The sequence below is a fragment of the Amblyraja radiata genome, chromosome 4 (genome assembly GCF_010909765.2).
Source record: "Amblyraja radiata isolate CabotCenter1 chromosome 4, sAmbRad1.1.pri, whole genome shotgun sequence".
Lineage (NCBI taxonomy): Eukaryota > Metazoa > Chordata > Chondrichthyes > Rajiformes > Rajidae > Amblyraja > Amblyraja radiata.
In genome coordinates, this window is record NC_045959.1 from 44912519 (window position 1) to 44932761 (window position 20243).

The following is a 20243-nucleotide window of genomic DNA, read 5'->3' on the forward strand; positions in this document are numbered from 1 at the left end:
TCATCGCAATCAAAATTTCAGTGGAGTTTCATTCGAGCTAATAATAGTAAACAAAACTTGGAAATGCTCAATATTTGCAATCACTTTCGAAAGGTATTATTTGATTTCATTTATTTCCATCTTACATAATCATACCTTTTTCCATTATATTTGTTGATAAATAAACGTCTGACTGAATTAAATTTTGGTGTCATTGCCAATATATTTTAATTATCAAGAATTAACATTGATCTCATAACCCATCACATTTTAGACCAGTTTTATATTAGTTGATGTCATTAAATGTTTCCGGCTGTTCTAATTGTAAACAGTTTTGTTATTCCAAATCCCAGAACTCAATTCCAGTTCTCCAACCTTTAAATCCACTAATTTTAGTGAGTTGAAAAGGTCAAAATTGTACATTAGAATCAAAAACTAGCAGGTAAATTTGCAATGGTAGGCCAATGTAGCATAGATATGGAATACGCAGCATATGAACAAGAAATTTAACCTCAATTCATGCTGGATTTTGCTCCACTCGAGGCATCTCCTGTCTTTCCATTTCTCCATCTGTCTGTGTAGTCTTCGATCACCTTCTCTCTCATATACTTGACCAGTCTCACCTTAAATGCATTACTTTGTGCTTAAGCCATCCTGTATTGTACCAGTGAATAAGTTAATGGACCACTTGCCAGTTCTGAACGATTGATTAAGAGGCAAAGGATACCACCATGACAGCTAGGATAATTAAATTCCAGTACTTAAATGAGCCTGAAATTGCTCAGTCTCAGTAAGTTCTCCTCTCTCTCTATCCCTCCCCTACCCAAGTTGCACTAGCTTCTCATTTTTATCCTACAAACAGCTTACAATGGCTTGTTTCCTTTAACACCATTACTTTTTTGCATATCTTTCATTCACTGCTCTTTATCTCTCCATATCGTTTCCCTTATCCCTAACCAGTCTGAAGAAGGGTCTCAACCCAAAATGTCACCCATCCTTTTTCTCCAGAGATGCTGCCTATCCTGCTGAGTTACTCCAGCTTTTTGTGCCCATCAGTAATGATACCTATGGGACTACTGGATTGTTGTTAAAAATCCATGTGATTCATTAATGTATTAACTCCCCATCACTTAATATTCAAATTATCATTGCTTCATTTGCCTGGATGGGTGTAGCTCCTACAACATTCAATAAGCCCAGCGCCATGTAGTTAAAAGCAGTCAGTTTCATTGGAATCCCATCCACTGATAGCCTGAAACATACATTGCATCCACCACTCTGGTTGTGCTATGCACCATTTATAAAATGTGCTGCATTTACTCACCTGTACTATTCTGATAGTACCTCCAAAATCAGTGAGTTTTATCACCAAGAAGCTCAAGACGATAGGGCACATGGGAGTGCCATCACCTGCAGGTTCCCTTCCTAGTGCACCCTCCTGTGTTTGAAATATATTGCTGTTTATGCATTCTGAAACATCCACTCTAATATCACTGAAGTCTGAAGAAGGATCCCAACCCGAAGTGTCACTTATCCATTTTCTCCAAAGATGCTACCTGACCCGCTGAGTGGCATTTTGTCACTCTAATATCATTGTTGGAGTGCCTTCACCAGAAAAATGGCTGTAATCCAAGAAGGCAGACAACACTCCATCTCCTTAACAAGAGCATTTCAGGATGTAAATGCTGGCCTTGTTCGGTCAGCATCTATCCTCATTTTCTCAAGAGCGCGTTCATCCGTTTGTAGTATATACCCTCGCGTCTCTGGTATCATGCTTATAAATTTTATCTGCACCCTATATTTCATTTCATAATAATAATAATAATAATGGGTGGGATTTATATAGCGCCTTTCTAATACTCAAGGCGCTTTACATTGCATTATTCATTCACACCTCAGTCACACTCGGTGGTGGTAAGCTACTTCTGTAGCCACAGCTGCCCTGGGGCAGACTGACGGGAGCGTGGCTGCCAATCTGCGCCTACGGCCCCTCCGACCACCACCAGTCACTCACACACATTCACACACAGGCAAATGTGGGTGAAGTGTCTTCCCCAAAAACACAACGACAGTATGCACTCCAAGCGGGATTCGAACCGGCTACCTTCCGGTTGCCAGCCGAACACTTAGCCCATTGTGCCATCTGTCGTCCCGGAATATATCACCAGAACTCTACATATCACTCTAAATATTGACCAACTAAGGCTTGATAAAGGTTTAAAGGGGCTGTCCCACTGTACGAGCTAATTCAAGACTTCTCCCGAGTTTCCCCTGATTCGAACTCGGAGAATTACGGTAATAGCCACTCGTAGGCATTTGGGGCTCTCGTGGACATTTTCCAACATGTTGAAAAATCTTCACGGGTCTTCACGAGCTTACCGCTTTTCCCGAGTACCTGCTGTTAACGTTACGAGCCGCTAAGAGACGTCCCAAGCTCCGACGTACCCGCTACATACATTCTACGTGCTTACCACGAGCTTGATTTTTTTTTTTTTAACTCGGGAGAGCTCTTGAATTACGTCGTACAGTGGGACAGGCCCTTTACTTAACTTCCCTTTTCAATTATTTCTCTCTAGAAATAAACCCTTGTGTTTTGTTTGTTTTCATTATAGCCTTGCTAACCTGTGGCACAGCCTTTAGTGATTGGTGTATTTGTACTCTTTGTTCTTCTACTCCAGCTAGACTCCCACCTTCCACATTGTAAGTGCCTTTCCTGATCTTCCTAAGCAAATCTACTAACTTGCATTTGTCTGCATTAAACATCATTTGCCCTTCCTGCAAGTTTATTGATGTCCTCTTATAAATTGTTGGGTTCCTAAAGGTAACTATCCCTCCTAATTTAATATCTTTGACCATTTTAGAAATTTCATTTCTCATTCTAATGTTTAAACTGTGAATGGAATGTTCCTAATGTACCACACATTCATGTATGGTGTGATCTGCCTGGATGGCATGCACTATCTTGGTACATGTGACAATAATAAATCTATACTACCAATTCTTGTGGAACATCACCCAATTCTGTTGCTCTTTACCTTCAGTTTCTTGCTGTCCATCAGATAGCTAAGGTGGCCATCCTGACTCCACATTCTCAGACAATCATTAATTTGTTGCAGGATACCTTATCAAAGGCCTCTTTAAAATCTAGCTGTATAAATAGTTTCTCACCCCTCCACTCAAAGATTCAAAGTTGATCATCCAAGAAGTTCCCTTTACAATAAAAAGCATGCTAGCTGGCTTTTTGTTATATTTTGAATTTCCATTTTCTCCTTGATTCCATTATTTTTCCTACCAGCAATCTTCATCTGACTTGTGTTCCTGAACATGTTCTATCTCATTTCTGAAATATTGGGAAAAATTGGCTGGCACCATATTTCTTTCTAATGAATGTGGGATGTAGTTTTGCCAGAGGCTAGACAATTTCCCACAAAAGAGCAAGGAAGAACATGCATTGTTGAAGTTCCCTGGATGATAAGATACAGACGATAATATAAAATCGTAAGAGGGTGTGATAAATATCAGAAACAAGCTCACCAGGGAATCAAGCTAAAAACAAAAACTAGAGGCAACTGAAAATAGATATGGATTATAAGCAGAGTGTACAATAGGAGATTATGTGCTTCTCTTATAAATTACAAGTTTTTTAATAAACATATGAACAGCCTAAGGAAGGTTATGGGGCCAAAAATGATATGATATTATGCAATGCCATTAAATAGGTATATTGCAAAGAGACCATTGCCACTGTCAATAATGCCGTAGGTAATTGAGATATTTAATCAGATTAATACATTAGCCTGGTTAATGGTTGGTATTGCTCAAAGTAGGTCACCAAGTCTGGAACAATACATTCTATATTGCCTATGTCTGCCTATTTCTTCACATTGCTACTCCTTATTTACTAAAATTCTGAATGATGTCTCATCCAAAAAGTCTGTTATAAACTATGGCCCAAATTATTCATGTATCAAACTAGCGACCTCAGCAACTGCCAATATTATCAACTAACATGAAGTCAGATTGAAAGAGGGACATGAAAGTGGATTTTTTTGCGGGATTGACCACAATTCTCCAATCATCCTGCGTGGAAAGCTGAATGCTCAAGGTTTCCTCATTTTACTGTTTAAAAAAAAAAAAGAAGAGGATAAACCAAGTGGCATCGGACAGTCAACCTACAGTTGATGATGGTGGATTAATTAGGTGGATTAATCTGGGGGGAAATTAATTATTACTTGGAAAGTTAATTTTATATTAGAAGCAAATTACATTTGCCTAACTTGATTTAAGTCATGGAGACTTTTTGCAGAAAGATGTTTTCTAGTGGCAATTGAAGAGACCATTTGGTTCATCAGATTTCTATGGCAACATCAAAGCAATCCATTCCTTGAATTATTTCAGTATGCTATTCTTTCACACACTTATCAATTTAGTAACCAAAGCAACTTGTGGTATGTGCAGTAATCAGATTATCCAAGAGTATCAGGCAATCAATGTCAGAACATGTAAACTCCACACAAATGTCACTGGAGGTCATGATGAAACATAGAAACGTAGAAAATAGGTGCAGGAGTAGGCCATTCGGCCCTTCGAGCCTGCACCGCCATTCGATATGATCATGGCTGATCATCCAACTCAGTATCCCATCCCTGCCTTCTCTTCATACCCCCTGATCCCTTTAGCCACAAGGGCCACATCTAACTCCCTCTTAAATATAGCCAATGAACTGGCCTCAACTACCTTCTGTGGCAGAGAATTCCACAGATTCACCACTCTCTGTGTAAAAAATGATTTTCTCATCTCGGTCCTAAAAGACTTCCCTCTTATCCTTAAACTGTGACCCCTAGTTCTGGACTTCCCCAACATCGGGAATAATCATCCTGCATCTAGCCTGTCCAACCCTTTAAGAATTTTGTAAGTTTCTATAAGATCCCCCCTCAATCTTCTGAATTCCAGCGTGTACAAGCCGAGTCTATCCAGTCTTTCTTCATATGAAAGTACTGCCATCCCAGGAATCAGTCTGGTGAACCTTCTCTGTACTCCCTCTATGGCAAGAATGTCTTTCCTCAGATTAGGAGACCAAAACTGTACGCAATACTCCAGGTGTGGTCTCACCAAGACCCTGTACAACTGCAGTAGAACCTCCCTGCTCTTATACTCAAATCCTTTTGCTATGAATGCTAACATACCATTTGCTTTCTTCACTGCCTGCTGCACCTGCATTCCTACTTTCAATGACTGGTGTACCATGACACCCAGGTGAAGTGACATGAAGTGTTTATTTGTCATATGCACTGAAAAGGAATGACATTTTTGTTGCAACTTTAAAGGCACATTAAATACAACAATAACAATAATAAATGTACAATAAATTACCAGCTATGCCAAGTAACCGACCCATGTAAGTACAAAAAGCTAAAATAGTGCAAAGGCTGTGGTGGTTAGGTGCTGAGGTAAGAACGTGGTTGGGTTGTGCAAGGTGGTTTAAGAATCTGATAGATGATGGGGAAAAAAACAGTTTTTGAACAGGAGGTATCTTCTTCTCCAGTTAGCTGCAAGAAATGTGTGTTGTGAGGGTGGTGTGTGTCCTTGATCTTGGCTGGTGCCTTGATGCAGTGTTGCAAACCCAGGTTGCAGGAGGTATGTGACAGCAACACTACCTGCAGCACCTTGAGATTTAAAAAAACATTTGATAAAGTGCCACACAGTAGATAGATACTTCCCTGTGATATCCAGGGTCCCGGGTCTGCAGATATTGTAAATTGATAAAGGGATAAAAATAGAACCGTAAACTGGTGTTTTTCAGACAAGAGAAAATATGCAGTAGTGTCTCTTCAGAAACTTTTTGAGGATTGTTAATGTTGAACTTTGGTAGAAAGGCCATAATTTTAAAGTTTGCAGATGACATTAATAACAAATATAGTGAACAAAGAAGGATAATAATGGGCTTCAGTAGGACATGGGTTCGATGAAATAAGATGTCGGTGAACTACCTTCCAGTGCAAGTTAGGTTTGTGGACACTTTTCATATAGAAGCGTAATATCCCTTGCCTGTTCTCTGTAATGAGGTTATGATGGGAATAAATGAATATTTGGACAAGAAAGTTGACACAATACCCATGGCCTCTATTAGGCTAACCACATTTTAGTACAAAATCATTGTCTTGGAACATTTTCTCAGGTCTCATTCGATTATATTCAATGTTTAATTTAAAACTGCAGCTCGATGCATTTGAAGGCAAGTTATGGAATATTCTGCTGAAAGAAGTGTCTAACATCAGTGCAAAAAATATTTTAAATAGATGCATTAACAAGGATTCCAATAAATTGACTCAAATGTATATTTCATTTCAAATTACATTTTCATTTTTCAGTTGTATTTTCCTTAGTTGTCTGCCAGTGAGAGATGTGAAATAAATTTTATTTTGACCCCAATCATGAGAATTTTTCCCCACAACATAAGCAGAGTAGGGAAGTATATACACCAATACCCTCGGGCACAGGAGATTTCCCTTTTACCCTGCGTAGATATCCTGGTGAAAGTCTGAGTAGTCCACTTGTACTGTTGTGGTAATGAATTGCAAACAACTCTATGTAGAAAAGCTGGAGTAACTCAGCGGGACAGGCAGCATCTCTGGAGAGAAAGAATGGGTGATGTTTTGGGTTGAGACCCTTCCTCAGACTCTAACCTGAAACGTCACCCATTCCTTCTCTCCAGAGATGTTGCCTGTCTCACTGAGTTACTCCAGCTTTTTGTGTCTATCTTCAGTTAAACCAGTAAATGCAGTTCCTTTCTACACATTGGGAAGCAATGATGCTTGGAGCTACAAATTAGCATTCGCTTTTTTTTCCTGTCATGCTAGCTTTGTGGATAGTATCTTTGAACTCTCCCTTTCAATTCTTGCTTCAGAAGAACAAGATACATGTGCCATTTCTATACTGGATACTGTAATATTTGACCTGAAAGTGTTTGTTTAATTTTAAATTTAAAGTATTTTGTCTCTTGTATTTGCATCCTCAGAATGATGTTGAGATAAGCAAGAAAAATGATAGCGACTTTAACATAACAAAACCGCTTGGTGCATAACTGTATTGATACGTTATCTGACAAAAAACTATTGTGCTAATCCATATGGAAAAATATTAGGCAGGTGACCAAAAGTTTTATAAGAATTTGTTGTAAAGAGCGTGGTCATCAGTACAACAATTAATTTGGGGATTAAATAAATCGGTAGAATTAGCAATGTAGATATCCTTTTGGCTTACAAAAATGAAGATTACAGAGATTAAGATGAGCTAGACTCCATGGGGATTTGATAGCAAGGATGCAAATTTTAAATTTTTAGTGTTATTTTACAGGGGCAGTATTTAACTACAAGGGGCAGTAGATGTGTAAGGTAGCTTTGGGGTATGGATGGCAGATATTGGACAGATGTCTTCATATTTATTAAGTACAATAAATCACGTCAGCCAAAAGTGATTTGGAATAATCACATCTACAGGTAGCAAAAGTATGGATGATGATTTCATCACTAAAAGCTAAGTCAGGGACTGGGGCATCTTATATTATGCTGATGATTGATGGTAGTACAGGTGCACAACCTTTTATCCGAAAGCCTTGGTACCAGACACTTCTCGGATTTCGGAATTTTTCGGATTTCCGAATGGAAGTTTTTAGCGTAGATTAGGTAGGTAGCGCGGGCGGCTTGAAAAGTCTGGAGCGGCTGCCTCCTCCCCGGAGACCGGGGAATCATTGTAAATCATTGCTTAAATGTTAGTCAGTTAGTTTGGAGGGATTTTATGTGGTGGGGGGGGTGAAGGGGGAAACTTTAATTCTTAGTCCCCTACCTGGTCGGAGAGGCGGGGAGCGGGCAATGCCTTTCCGGGTCGCCGTGCAGTAAGCTCCGGAGCGCTGTGGCCGCCGACTCCCAACATCGCGGAGCTGGGGGCTGCGGGCGTCCGGCCGCGAGCGGCGCCGGTTGGAGCTCCGACCCCGGCAACTCTACCCCTGGCTGCGCGGCGCTCCAAATCCAGCGCGGCCCGCGGCCGGACGCCCGCAGCCCCAGCTCCGCGATGTTGGGAGTCGGCGGCGTCGCAGTGCTGGGATATCAGCGGGGAGCGGGCAATGCCTTACCGGGTCGCCATGCGGTAAGCTCCAGAGCGCTGTGGCCGCCGGCGTCCACAGGGAGTCGGCGGCCACAGTGCTCCGGAGCTTACTGCACGGCTTACTGTAAGGCATTGCCCGCTCCCCGCCTCTCCGACCAGGTAGGGGACTAAGAATTATAGTTTCCCCCTTCACCCCACCCCCTTCACATAAAAGCCCTCCAAACTAACTGACTAACATTTAAGCAATGATTTACAGATGTTTAAGTGTCTCCCCGGTCTCCGGGGAGGAGGCAGCCGCTACAGTAGTACAGACCTGGGTTGACCGTGGGTCGTTTCGGGTCAAGTTTGGCGCCAAACGTGAGCTTTGGTGTGCAGACGACATCCTGGAAAAAATGTCCGGTTTTCTGAGCTTTTCGGTTTCCGGAACTCCGGATAAAAGGTTGTGCACCTGTATATTTATTTTGCCAAGGTCACAATTTTTCCTCAGGAACATTAATTTCTCATCCCATTTGGATCAAAACCTCAGATGTAGAAGAACATCACAAGGGATTGGAGAAACTGCCATATAATGTTTTACTTACACAAGTGTGTTTTGCATGTCACTATTCTAATTATTGTGTTTAGCATTTTTCTGTAAATAAAGATTTACTGAGGGATTTCCTTCAAAAACCATTGATCACAAACCAAAAACCGAGGAAGCTAGGATTTGGGTATATTTTGCACTGACCTTTTTGCTGTTTGAGAAAAATGTCCAAGGTAGCCTCTTGTTAAATTGAAAGATGTTTCCATGAATGTAAAGTCAAATATCAAACAAATGGTTTGTGAACAGACAATATCATGGTAAAAGAGCGAAGGAAATAGGCAGCGATTCGGGATGAAACCCTTCTTCGGTCTGAAGAAGGGTTTCGACCTGAAACGTTGCCTATTTCCTTCGCTCCATGGATGCTGCCTCACCCATCATTTATTTATTTGCCTCTGTACTCCACAATTTGAGATTTGTAATAGAAGAAAATCACATGTGGTTAAAGTGCACGTTGTCAGATTTTAATAAAGGGTATTTTTTATATATATTTTGGTTTCTCCATGTAGAAATTACAGCAGTATTTATACATAGTCCCTCCCCCCCCCCCCCCCCATTTCAGGACACCATAATGTTTGGGACACAACAATGTAATGTGAATGAAAGTAGTTATGTTTGGTATTTTGTTGCACATCCTTGGATGCTTGAAGTCTGCGATTCATGGACATCACCAGTTGCTGGGTGTCTTCTCTGGTGATGCTCTGCCAGGCCTGTATTGCAGCCATCTTTAGCTTATGCTTTTTTTGGTGGCTAGTCCCCTTCAGTTTTCTCTTCAGCATATAAAAGGCATGCTCAATTGGGTTCAGATCGGGTGATTGATTTGGCCACTCAAGAAGTGACCATTTTTTAGCTTCGAAAAACACTTGTGGCTTCAGCAGTATGTTTGGAATCATTGTCTTGCTGTAGAATGAGCTGCCGGCCAATGAGTTTTGAGGCATTTGTTTGAACGTGAGCAGATAGGATGTGTCTATACACTTCAGAATTCATTATGATACTACCATCAGCAGTTGTATTGTAGAGGCACCAAACGCCGTGAATAAACGGTTTCTTTATTCAGGCATTATAGGTTAGATATACATGCATGTTTAGTCCTCCAACACAAAAGTCATTGTTGCGTCTGCGAGGCTGTTGCCTCGTGGGTTCGAGCTGAGCTCCTGCTGAGGTGGCAGGACACTCACGCGAAGAGAGAGGAAGGGAAAGAGAAAGGGAAGGTTGACCCGGGGTTCGGTATATATACTAGTACACACCCCTATACCCCGTGACAGCTCCCCGCCATTACCCAGTTACGTGACCATACCCCTGACTGTCGAGGGTTCGCATAGCAAGTGGCCTAACCACCGGGTGCCACCAGAGTATCATCAATGATGATAAGTGAGCCAGTACAGGGCTCTCGCTTAACTTTTTTTCCCTGTTGCCAGCCAGGCAACCTAGGCAGCTTTTTAGGTTGCCAAATGACAGTTTAGGTGGTCATTTAAGACGGCTTGCATGACACATGCGATAATGTGCTCGGACGAAGTGCGTAGTTACCAGTCAGAATTATGGTCAATGAAGCATTCACATATTATTTCTGCTTCAAATAAAGTCACAAACTAAACATATTCACCAATCAAGACATGATACATACCACAATGACATGCAGCAAAATTACAATACAGTATCTCATCTCCTTTTAGACGTTGCAATGATGCAATTTCTATTATTTCTTTCCACTTCCAAACAAAATTCTGGTTGGATTATTTAGCGTATGATCAACCTCAGTGAGACCAAGCATTGGCTTGGTGATCGCTTTGCCCAATACCTCTGCTCGGTTTGCAATTACCAACCTGATCTCCCGGTGGCTCAGCACTTCAACTCCCCCTCCCATTCCGTATCCGACCTTTCTGTCCTGGGCCTCCTCCATGGCCAGTATGAGGCCCACCGTAAATTGGAGGAGCAGCACCTCATATTTTTCTTGGGCAGTTTACACCCCAGCGGTATGAAAATTGACCTCCAATTTCAGGTAGTCCCTGCTTTCTCCTCCGCTTCCCAGCTCTCCCTCTGCACACTGTCTCCGCCTCTTCCTTTCTTCTTCCCATCCCCTGCACCCTCACATCAGTTTGAAGAAGGGTCTCGACCCAAAACGTTGCCTATTTCCTTCGCTCCATAGATGCTGCCTCACCCGCTGAGTTTCTCCAGCATTTTTGTCTCCCCATTCACACGTTCGGTTATCCCACTTTCCTCACCCACTCCCTACACATTAGGGGCAATTTTACTGAGACAAGTTAACTGAATGAATGAATGAGTGAGTGAGTGAGTGAATGTACAGCCTCCAAATCTCATTTTTTCACATTATAATAGGGTGCAATTAAATTAATTAAAGTCCATACAGATTAATTGTCATAAATTCATACTTTAGATCTTACCTTTCCATTTCAGTTGATTCACAAAGTTTCACTAGTTTCACGACTTTGTGTTGCAGCACCTCAGCAGCGACTTTGCTTTCAAGACTTTCTTCCACTTCCATCCACTTAGCTGCACATTCTTCAGACTTCTTAATGCTTTTCTCACTAAATTCAATTACCCTGCTGCAAGTTTCCACAACATGTATTCCACAGAACTAGAAAGAACCTTCATCGGAATCTCCAGTAAAACAGGCATCAGTGAAGTCCTCTCAGCCATGTTGTGTGCTCCCTGCCTAGCAAGCCTGAAACAAAGCGCGTGATTGGCCAACTGGCATTCGACTCAATGTTAAACGTGCTTTGATTGGACTAAAAATACCTGGAAATTTTCAGTTTTTTCTCTAATTTAATAAAAAATGTGCAAGTTTTGTTCTTGACGAGTTTCAGGGGTGATTTATATAATATATTTTACACAATATGTGAAAATTTAATGTAGTTCTTTGAGTTGGATCATGAAACAGCAGATTAAAGCTCCTCGACCCACAGCCTAAGTGTGTGGAACAAAAAGATACTTAGTTGAAGTTGGAGATAGGATCAAAAGTGTCCATGTTGATCAAATTATTCCAGCCAAAGATGAACAAAAAAAATTGAGCATGAAGTCCTAATCCCTGAGTCTTTATCTGAAAGTGAGTTGGAAGATCCAACTGTGATTGAAACACCAAAGTTCAGTTAGCACAGACAAAGAAGCAGATTCCTCTGGTAAAAGTCAGGGTACTAAAACAGAGCCAAACAAGCATACAAGTGAGTCAACACCTAAACCTGTTACTGTTAGACGATCAGGCAGGATCTGTAAACCAGTAGTCAGATTAGGGTTTTAAGTTAAGTAACTCACTGTCTAGGTAGAATGAAAATGTGTAAATATGTAAAATAAATATATTATGTTATCATTTAAGATTTAATGAATACTGGTTTAAATCAAGTATCACAACAAGAAAATTGTAAAAGTGTACTTAGATTTAATACTTAAAAAAAAGGAGGGCAGTGTAATGTATACATGCATATTCATGTGTATGCTAATGAGTTGGTGTTGTATATAAGTAGGGGATGTTGGGTAATAAATCTCTCTTGTGATCCAGCCAGCCTACATGTAAGTTGTTATTCATTCTGCTGTCCGGAATATAACAATTTTCACCTTGCTTTATTTGAGATTTCTCCCACAGACATAAGTAGATGGTTGACATCATTGCCATTTCCACAATGAGAGAAGTTGTATCAAATGTAACCCTGATTTCTAAGCAACTATTAATTGTTATCCAGTCACTCAAACTGAGGTGAAATAATGCAGATAATCCTAGTTATAATGGACCGTAATAGAAGGAATGGTGTCCGTAATTGCCTATTGACTGCTATAACCGAGTAATCCCAGGGGTGGTTTTAAAAGGTACTAGACCAAGTGCAGACCCGTTGGGTCTGTTCCCCAACGCGTGTTTGTGGTGGGGTGGGGTGGGGGGAGGGCATGCGGCGTCACACACACTAACCACCCCCAAACACACTAATTACCCCCCTTGATATTATATTAATATTATTAATTTGCTCCTTTTACCCCATAACCGCCCTATCCACTGACACATAGCCCCCAACTCGCAGGCGCATCTAGAGAGGGAGGGGGGGTGGGTAGAGAGTGAGGGCAGGGAGAGGAGGGGGAGAGAGATGGGAGGAGAGGGGAAGAGAGAGGGGGGCTGAGGGGGGGGGGAGGGAGGGGGAGAGGTGGAGGGAAGGGGGTAGGGGACGGTGTGGAGGGTGGAAGGGGGTTTAGGGGAGGGAGGGTGGTGGAGGGCAAGGGGTTGGGGAAGAGAGGGGAGAGAGAGGAGATAGAGATAGAGAGAGTGAGAGAGAGAGAGAGGGGGGAGAGAGAGAGGGGGAGGGAGTGAGAGGGGGTAGGAAGAGAGAGGGGGAGAGAGTGTGAGAGAGAGAGAAGGGGAGAGAGAGAGGAGAGGGGCCGGGCCGGGGGGGGGGGGGGGGGGGGAACAGACGATCGTGTATAGGATCCTTGGGAGAGGGGAGAGGGGGAGGAGGTGAGAAGAGGAGTGGGGGTGGAGGGGAGCCGGGCTGCCAAATGAAGAGAGAGAGAGAAGCGGCTTCTGACTCTGGAAACCCACAGCTGGAATGAGCGCGCAGGGCTTCACGAGCTGCGCCAACAGTGATGAGAAGATTCAGCGCGTGAGGAGTCGCTGCCCCGAGATCTGTAGACCAAAGAAGCTATAGCGGAACGGAGCTGTAGAATCTGTTTTGCATAACTTTCTCGATCTTTCTGTGCCTGTAATCCACAGCGGCGGGGGGGGGGGGTGGCGCCTGGAGGCAGGTGGGCCTGGATTGGTGGGGGCATGTGGGCATTGTGATGTCAGCAGCTGACGTGGGGTTTATATTTAAAAAATTGAGTTTTGTGATAAATTTTATTCAAAATCTGGGGAAATAATTGGCCAAGGAGTGGATTTCTGAACATGTTAAATCCCTACCGAAATTGTAAAAATCTCCGCGATTTTGCGTCTGGTTTTCGAGGAGATGCGTTTCACATGCAAAATGACGCAAGCACGCACACACACGCACAGAGAGGAACACGGAGGCACACAGAGACGGACACGGAGGCACACAGAGAGGGACACGGAGGCACGCAGAGAGGGACAGGGAGGGGCACACAGGGAGGGGCACACAGGGAGGGGCACACAGGGAGGGGCACACAGGGAGGGGCACACAGGGAGGGGCACACAGGGAGGGGCACACAGAGAGGGGCACACAGAGCTTCCTGCCTTTTGGAGCTGGGGTTTCTGATTTGCGGCATCTTTTGAGCGGGCGACCCTGCTGGTGAGAGCGGAGCGGACGATCAAAAGCAGCAGAGGGCCGCCCGATCAAGAGAGAGGAGGAGACAGAGAGAGGGGGGGGAAGAGGGTGGAGTGGGCGGGCGGGCGTGATCCCGAGCGAGCCTGCGGGCCGCCAGCGAGGACGGCGAAAAGCAGCGGAGGGACCAGCCGATCTGTGGCTTCCGCCAGCGAGACAGAGCCGGGGGGGGAGGGGGGGGGGGATTGAAACTGTTGACAGCGTGCCGCGAGCGCAAGGGCATTGTGACGTCCGCAGCTGCCGATTTAAAGATAAGAGTACGTTTTGTGAAGGATTTTATTAAAAATGTACAGAAAAATGACTAAATTTATTGAGGAGTTGATTTGCGAATGTAAAAGTAAAATCGCTAGAGAAATCGTAAAAATCTCGGCATTTTTGGGTCTGGTTTTCGCGGAGCAATGAATTACAGGCAAAATCAAAAAGGCAAAATCAAAGGCAAAATGACATACACACACATGCACGCACGCGCACACACACAGTTTTAAAAGTATATAGATATGATGCCAAGTTCCTCAAAACTGGCACCCTTGACAGAAATGGGAGTGAAGCTCAATTCAATAAGGTTGTGTTTTCAGATTTGGATTGGTTTAGAGCAAGTGCAGAATCAGGCCCTACCAGCTGCACCACTATGCTACCCCACGGATGGACTAAACTAATTCCTCAAACCCCAGATCCTAGTGGTAACACTGTTTCTCTGTCATTCCCAGCTTCAGGGGAGAGAGGCCACCCATCAACTTTAACTTTAAAAGATGATCAGCCAGCTCGAGTTCATCAAAGTGGACGCAAGCCTGAATAATAGTTTCCAAACAAGAACGGGGTGTTTGGGTCAGACATCGTTCCACCAGTTGTGAGGAGGGAATCCTTTCGGCCCATCTTTCTCCCTCCCGACCAAGTAACGACCCATTCTCTAGTCCTGGGCCTCGAACTGCATTATCTCCATTCCTCCTGACCAGATATCTGATATTCTGCGGGCGGAGGTTAACCATCCGACACACAGTATATCTCCACTGTATGAAGTTGTTTAACTTTTCACAACAAACTACTATGCGTTAATAGTGTTTTGGTGGCTGTGCCTTTTGTGCTTTTTAATATGCAAGAAAATGTGCTTTTCTGTTGTTCTATCAAAGAGGGTGAGGGTGCATTTTCTATTAATCCTAATTCTTTAAACTAGTGATGAATATATGATTTTTGAAGGTTGTTGACAATTTCTGGATTGAAATATAACGTAGTGTTGAAATTATTTTCCTTTTTTTAGGTTATGTTCACTGGTGAAAATATTCCAGTTCATCCTCACGTTTACAGCAATGGACACATTTGTCTATCCATTCTGACAGAAGACTGGTCTCCAGCTCTTTCTGTGCAGTCAGTTTGTCTTAGCATCATCAGCATGCTTTCCAGTTGCAAAGAAAAGGTAATCCATCATTAGATGCAATGCTATAACTGATCAAAGCCATTTCTGCCTCTGACCGGCCTGATTGCTTTCATTAAATTGTGAATGGAAAATTTTGCTTGTGTCTAATATTTGCATGCATAATAAAAATATTTTGAAGATGTATTGCTCACCTAGCCACGCATGTTTCTTTGCTGTTTGTGATGAATTGTGCATATTTTTGTAACCCCTTTTCATGAGGATAATGAGGAGAATTGGTTGATTTTGAAGTCCTCAAGGTATGTGTATGTCCTCATGGTTAATAAGTCTTTACAAATGCTGTCAGCAGGGAAAGTAGGAAAAACTTGACACTTTATTGAAGCACACATTTATTTCAAACATAGAGGTCATTTACTCTATTTGATGGTAACTGAGATCTTGGCATACTTAAACTGGTTACATTTTTATCCTTAAATTGTTTAATTAAAAGGTTTGTTGGATGCACACTGGATGAAAAAATATAAATAACATTGATAGATAATTGTAAAATTATCAAAGATGCCTTTATACCAATACTTCCTCAAATTTAAAATCTTGTCAAACTAATACCAGGACTAGAAAATCATCCTCACTCCCATCCTTCCATTGCCCACACTGCTTTTCCTAACAAGTTTGTTTTGTTGGACAATGAAATCAGCTTTGACTACATTTTAATTGTCACGTTACCTTGGTTTGGAGATGATTCATGTTATTTACTTCAAGTAATAATTACTAATGATCACCTCTGGAGTAAAAAAATAGTCTCTCACAAAAATAATTTTTATTTAGTACACTTTGAATTATACTTGAACAAAGTTACTCCAAACATTTAAGTCATCAATAGATGAGCCAGTTGACATTTCTAATTTCTCATGAGGAGGAAAGGCAATGATGACAAGGTTCTGTTTCCATGAATGACAAGAGATATTGCACATAAAAGGAAAAGGAAAGATAAAAAGGAAAAGGAAGCCAATGCAAGGTTTAAGAAGTTGAAAACTGCCAGAGGCCTTGAGGAATAAAAAGGAAGCAGGAAAAAACAAAATCAGGAACGCTAAAAGGAGCAATGAAATATCTGTAGGTACACAGAAATGCTGGAGAAACTCAGCGGGTGCAGCAGCATCTATGGAGCGAAGGAAATAGGTGACGTTTCGGGCCGAAACCCTTCTTCAGATGAAATATCTGTGGTGAGCAGAGTTAAGGAGATAATAGGACCACTCAAAGACAAATGAGAGAGCGAATTCATGCCTCGAGTCAGAGAAAGTGGGTACAGAATGAGCATTTCACATCAGTATTCACCAAGGAGAATGACATGGAGGATAGTGCGATCAGATAGGGGTATCCTGATATTCTTGAGCATGCTGACATCAAGAATATATTGTAAGCATTGGATAAGTTCCAAGGTCTGATTGGAACTTTCCCAGGTAATCGAGGAGAGGAGATTGCGAGGTCTTGACGGAGATTATTATATTTCTTCAGTAATGGGTAAGATCATATTCCTTTGCCTGGTTTGTCCCTATTGTCCTTCTTAAACAATCATTGACCAATGAGTCTTAAATCAGTGGTAATAAAATTATTGGGGTAGATTATAAACAGACATTAGGAATAGTCAGCATGACTTTCTGTGGAAGAGGTTACGTCTTACAAACTTGGTTGAGTCTTTTGAGGTGGTGATAAAAATGATTGAACGTAGGACAGCAGATGTTGTCTACACAGTCTGAAGTAAAGCATTTGACAAGATCTCTCATGGTAGGCTGATTCAAAAGATTAAGACACATGGGATCCATGGGACATGGTAGATTAGATTCAAAGTTGATTTGGCCGTTGAGGAGAGGGTAGTGGTTCAGAGATGTTATTCTGACGGTGTGAGTAACCAGTAATGTTCCACAGGGATCAATTCTGGGGTCTCTGATGTTTGTGATGTATATAAAAGATTGGGAATGAAATGTAGGTTGACTGATCAGTAAGTTTGCAGATGATGCAAGAATTGGCCGTTATGGGTAGTGAGGAAAGTTGTCAAAGGATATAACAGAATATAGACAAATAGAAAATATGGGCAGAGCATTGACAGAAGGAATTTAATCCAGACAACTGTGGTCAAGTGTAAGAGGAAAGTCAACCGTAAATGGCAGGACTCTTAACAGCATTTATATGCAGATGGAGCCTGGATTATAGTCTTAGCAAAAGGAAAGGCTGAACAAACCTGGATTGTTTTCTCTGGAGTGTTGGAGGTTGAATGGCAGCCTGATAGAAGTACATAAAATTGAGGCAGAGATAGGGTAGGTAGTCAGGTAATTTTTCCCAGGATGGAAATGTTAGAGATCATGGTTTTAAGTGAGAAGGAGAAAGAGTTTTATGACATTTTTGCTACCTCCAACGGGATCCCACCATTGGCTACATCTTCCCATCTCCTCTTCTTTCGGCTTTCCACAGAGACCGCTCCCTCCATAACTCCCTGGTCAATTTGTCCCTTCCCACCCAAACCACCCCCTCCCCTGGTACTTTCCCTTGCAACCGCAGGAAATGCTACACTTGTCGCTTTACGTCCCCCCTCGACTCCATTCAAGGACCCAAGCAGTCTTTCCAGGTGAGGCAGAGGTTCACCTACACCTCCTCCAACCTCATCTATTGCATCCGCTGTTCTAGGTGTCAACTGCTCTACATCGGTGAGACCAAGCGCAGGCTTGGCGATCGCTTCGCTCAACACCTCCGCTCAGTTCGCATTAATCAACCTGATCTCCCGGTGGCTCAGCACTTCAACTCCCCCTCCCGTTCCAAATCCAACCTTTCTGTCCTGTGCCTCCTCCATGGCCAGAGCGAGTCCCACCGCAAATTGGAGGAGCAGCATCTCATATATCGTTTGGGTAGTTTACACCCCAGCGGTATGAACATTGACCTCCAATTTCAGGTAGTCCTTGCTTTCTCCCTCCTTCCCCTCCCCTTCTCAGCTCTTCCACAGCCTACTGTCTCCGCCTCTTCCTTTCTTCTTCCTGCCCCCCCCCCACATCAGTCTGAAGAAGGGTCTCGACCTATTTGCCTATTCCTTCGCTCCATAGGTGCTGCCTCACCTGCTGAGTAGTCTCCAGCATTTTTGTCTACCTAAGAGCTTTATTAAGTTGTTTTTGTACAGAGTTGCGAAGGCCTGGAACACACAGCCGGGGAGGTGGACTGGTGAAAGCACATACGATGGTAGCAGTTTGACAGGCACATGAACATGTTGTGAATTGACGGATATATCAAATGCAGGCAGTTGTGCAGTACAAACTGACATTGTCTCACAGACATTGTAGTCCAAAGTGCATGTTCCTATACTGAGCTGCATACATGCTCTAATGTGCTCCTTTTAAAAATATGTGACTAAAAGGATTCACCAACTAAAAGCTTTCCTGGATTTGATTTATTGTTGACCTAGTCTCAAATTAAATTGTTGTGAGTAAACTCCATTGTTTATTTAAACCATTACCACTGATTTGAATTTATTTTCGTTCTAGAATATCAGATTGTAATTGTATAAAATAAGGATGCATTGGCAAGTAATTTTGGTCAGGTTTAAAGGTACTTAATTTTTACTTTAATGTAGGTACATACTCCATTGTGTCACTTGAAAGCTGCATTTTGTGTTTACGAAATGTGACCTAAATTGTATTTGTGTAATCTAGTAAGCAATTGAATGACAGAAAATTCAAAGCAAACATTAGATTTTCTCTGCACAATAAAACTAAGAATCTGCTGTCTATACCATTGGGAGATTCTGATGAATTGGCCTGTGGGTCACCAAGGAATGTGTCTCATGCTCTCCTTCTGACTTGCTGGTGCCTCACTTTCTATAAACTTAGCTGGTTTAGTTGGAGTTTTATTATAATACTGCGCAATCTTTTTTTAAGAAGAATTAAAAATATGTTGGGGTATTAATTTGATTAAATCCAATAGTCCAGGATATTTGTTAAATCTGCACTAACAACGTTGCAAGTGTGTTGGATTGACAGAATTCCACTGAATTGGCAAAGAACAGCAAGCTGCCTTAACATGTCACCTATGGCAAATATCGGCTCATATTTATATAGACAATAGGTGCAGGAGTAGGCCATTCGGCCCTTCGAGCCAGTACTGCCATTCAACATGATCATGGCTGATCATGCACAATCAGTATCCCGTTCCTGCCTTCTCCCCATACCCACTAGCCCTAAGAGCTCTTACTCTTTTTTGACTGTATCCAGTGAATCCTGAGGCAGATAATTCCACAAATTCACAACTCTCTGTATGTCCTCAAAAAAATTCTAAAAGATTTGTCAAGGATGGTTTCCCCTTCGTAAATCCAAGCTGACTTGGACCGATCCTGGTACTGCTATCCAAATGCTATCCTATTATATCTATGATAATCGACTCCAGCATCTTCCCCACCACCGATGTCAGGCTAACTGGTCTATAATTCCATGCTTTCACTCTCCCTCCTTTCTTGAAAAGTGGGATAACATTAGCTACCCTCCAATCCACAGGAACTGATGCAGCAACTATAGAACATTGGAAAATAATCACTAAAGCGTCCACGATTTCTAGAGCCACCACCTTGAGTACCCTGGGTTGCAGTCCATCAGGCCCTGGGGATTTATCAGCCATCAGTTCCATCAGTCTACCCAACATCATTTCCTGCCTGATGTGAATTTTCTTCAGTTCCTCCGTCACCGTAGGTCCTCTGTCCCCCAGTACATCTGGGAGATTGTTTGTGTCTTGCTTAGTGAAGACGGATCCAAAATACCTGTTCAATTCATCTGCCATTTCCTTGTTCCCCATAATAAATTCACCCGTTTCAGTCTTCAAGGGTCCAACATTGGTCTTAACTAATTTTTTCCTCTTCACATACCTAAAGAAGCTTTTACTATCCTCCTTTATTTTCTTAGCTAGC

The 20243-nt window shown here is 42.4% G+C and overlaps 1 protein-coding gene across 2 annotated transcripts in view; it reads left to right on the forward strand.

The window, feature by feature from the left end:
• The window catches only part of ube2w (ubiquitin conjugating enzyme E2 W), a 70332-nt gene that overhangs the window by 19821 nt on the left and 30268 nt on the right, over positions 1–20243 (forward strand). For both annotated transcript variants that reach the window (XM_033019289.1, XM_033019290.1), the window contains exon 4: positions 15191–15346. In XM_033019289.1, coding sequence (XP_032875180.1) covers positions 15191–15346 — 156 coding nt within the window. The remainder of the gene's footprint in view (positions 1–15190; positions 15347–20243) is intronic.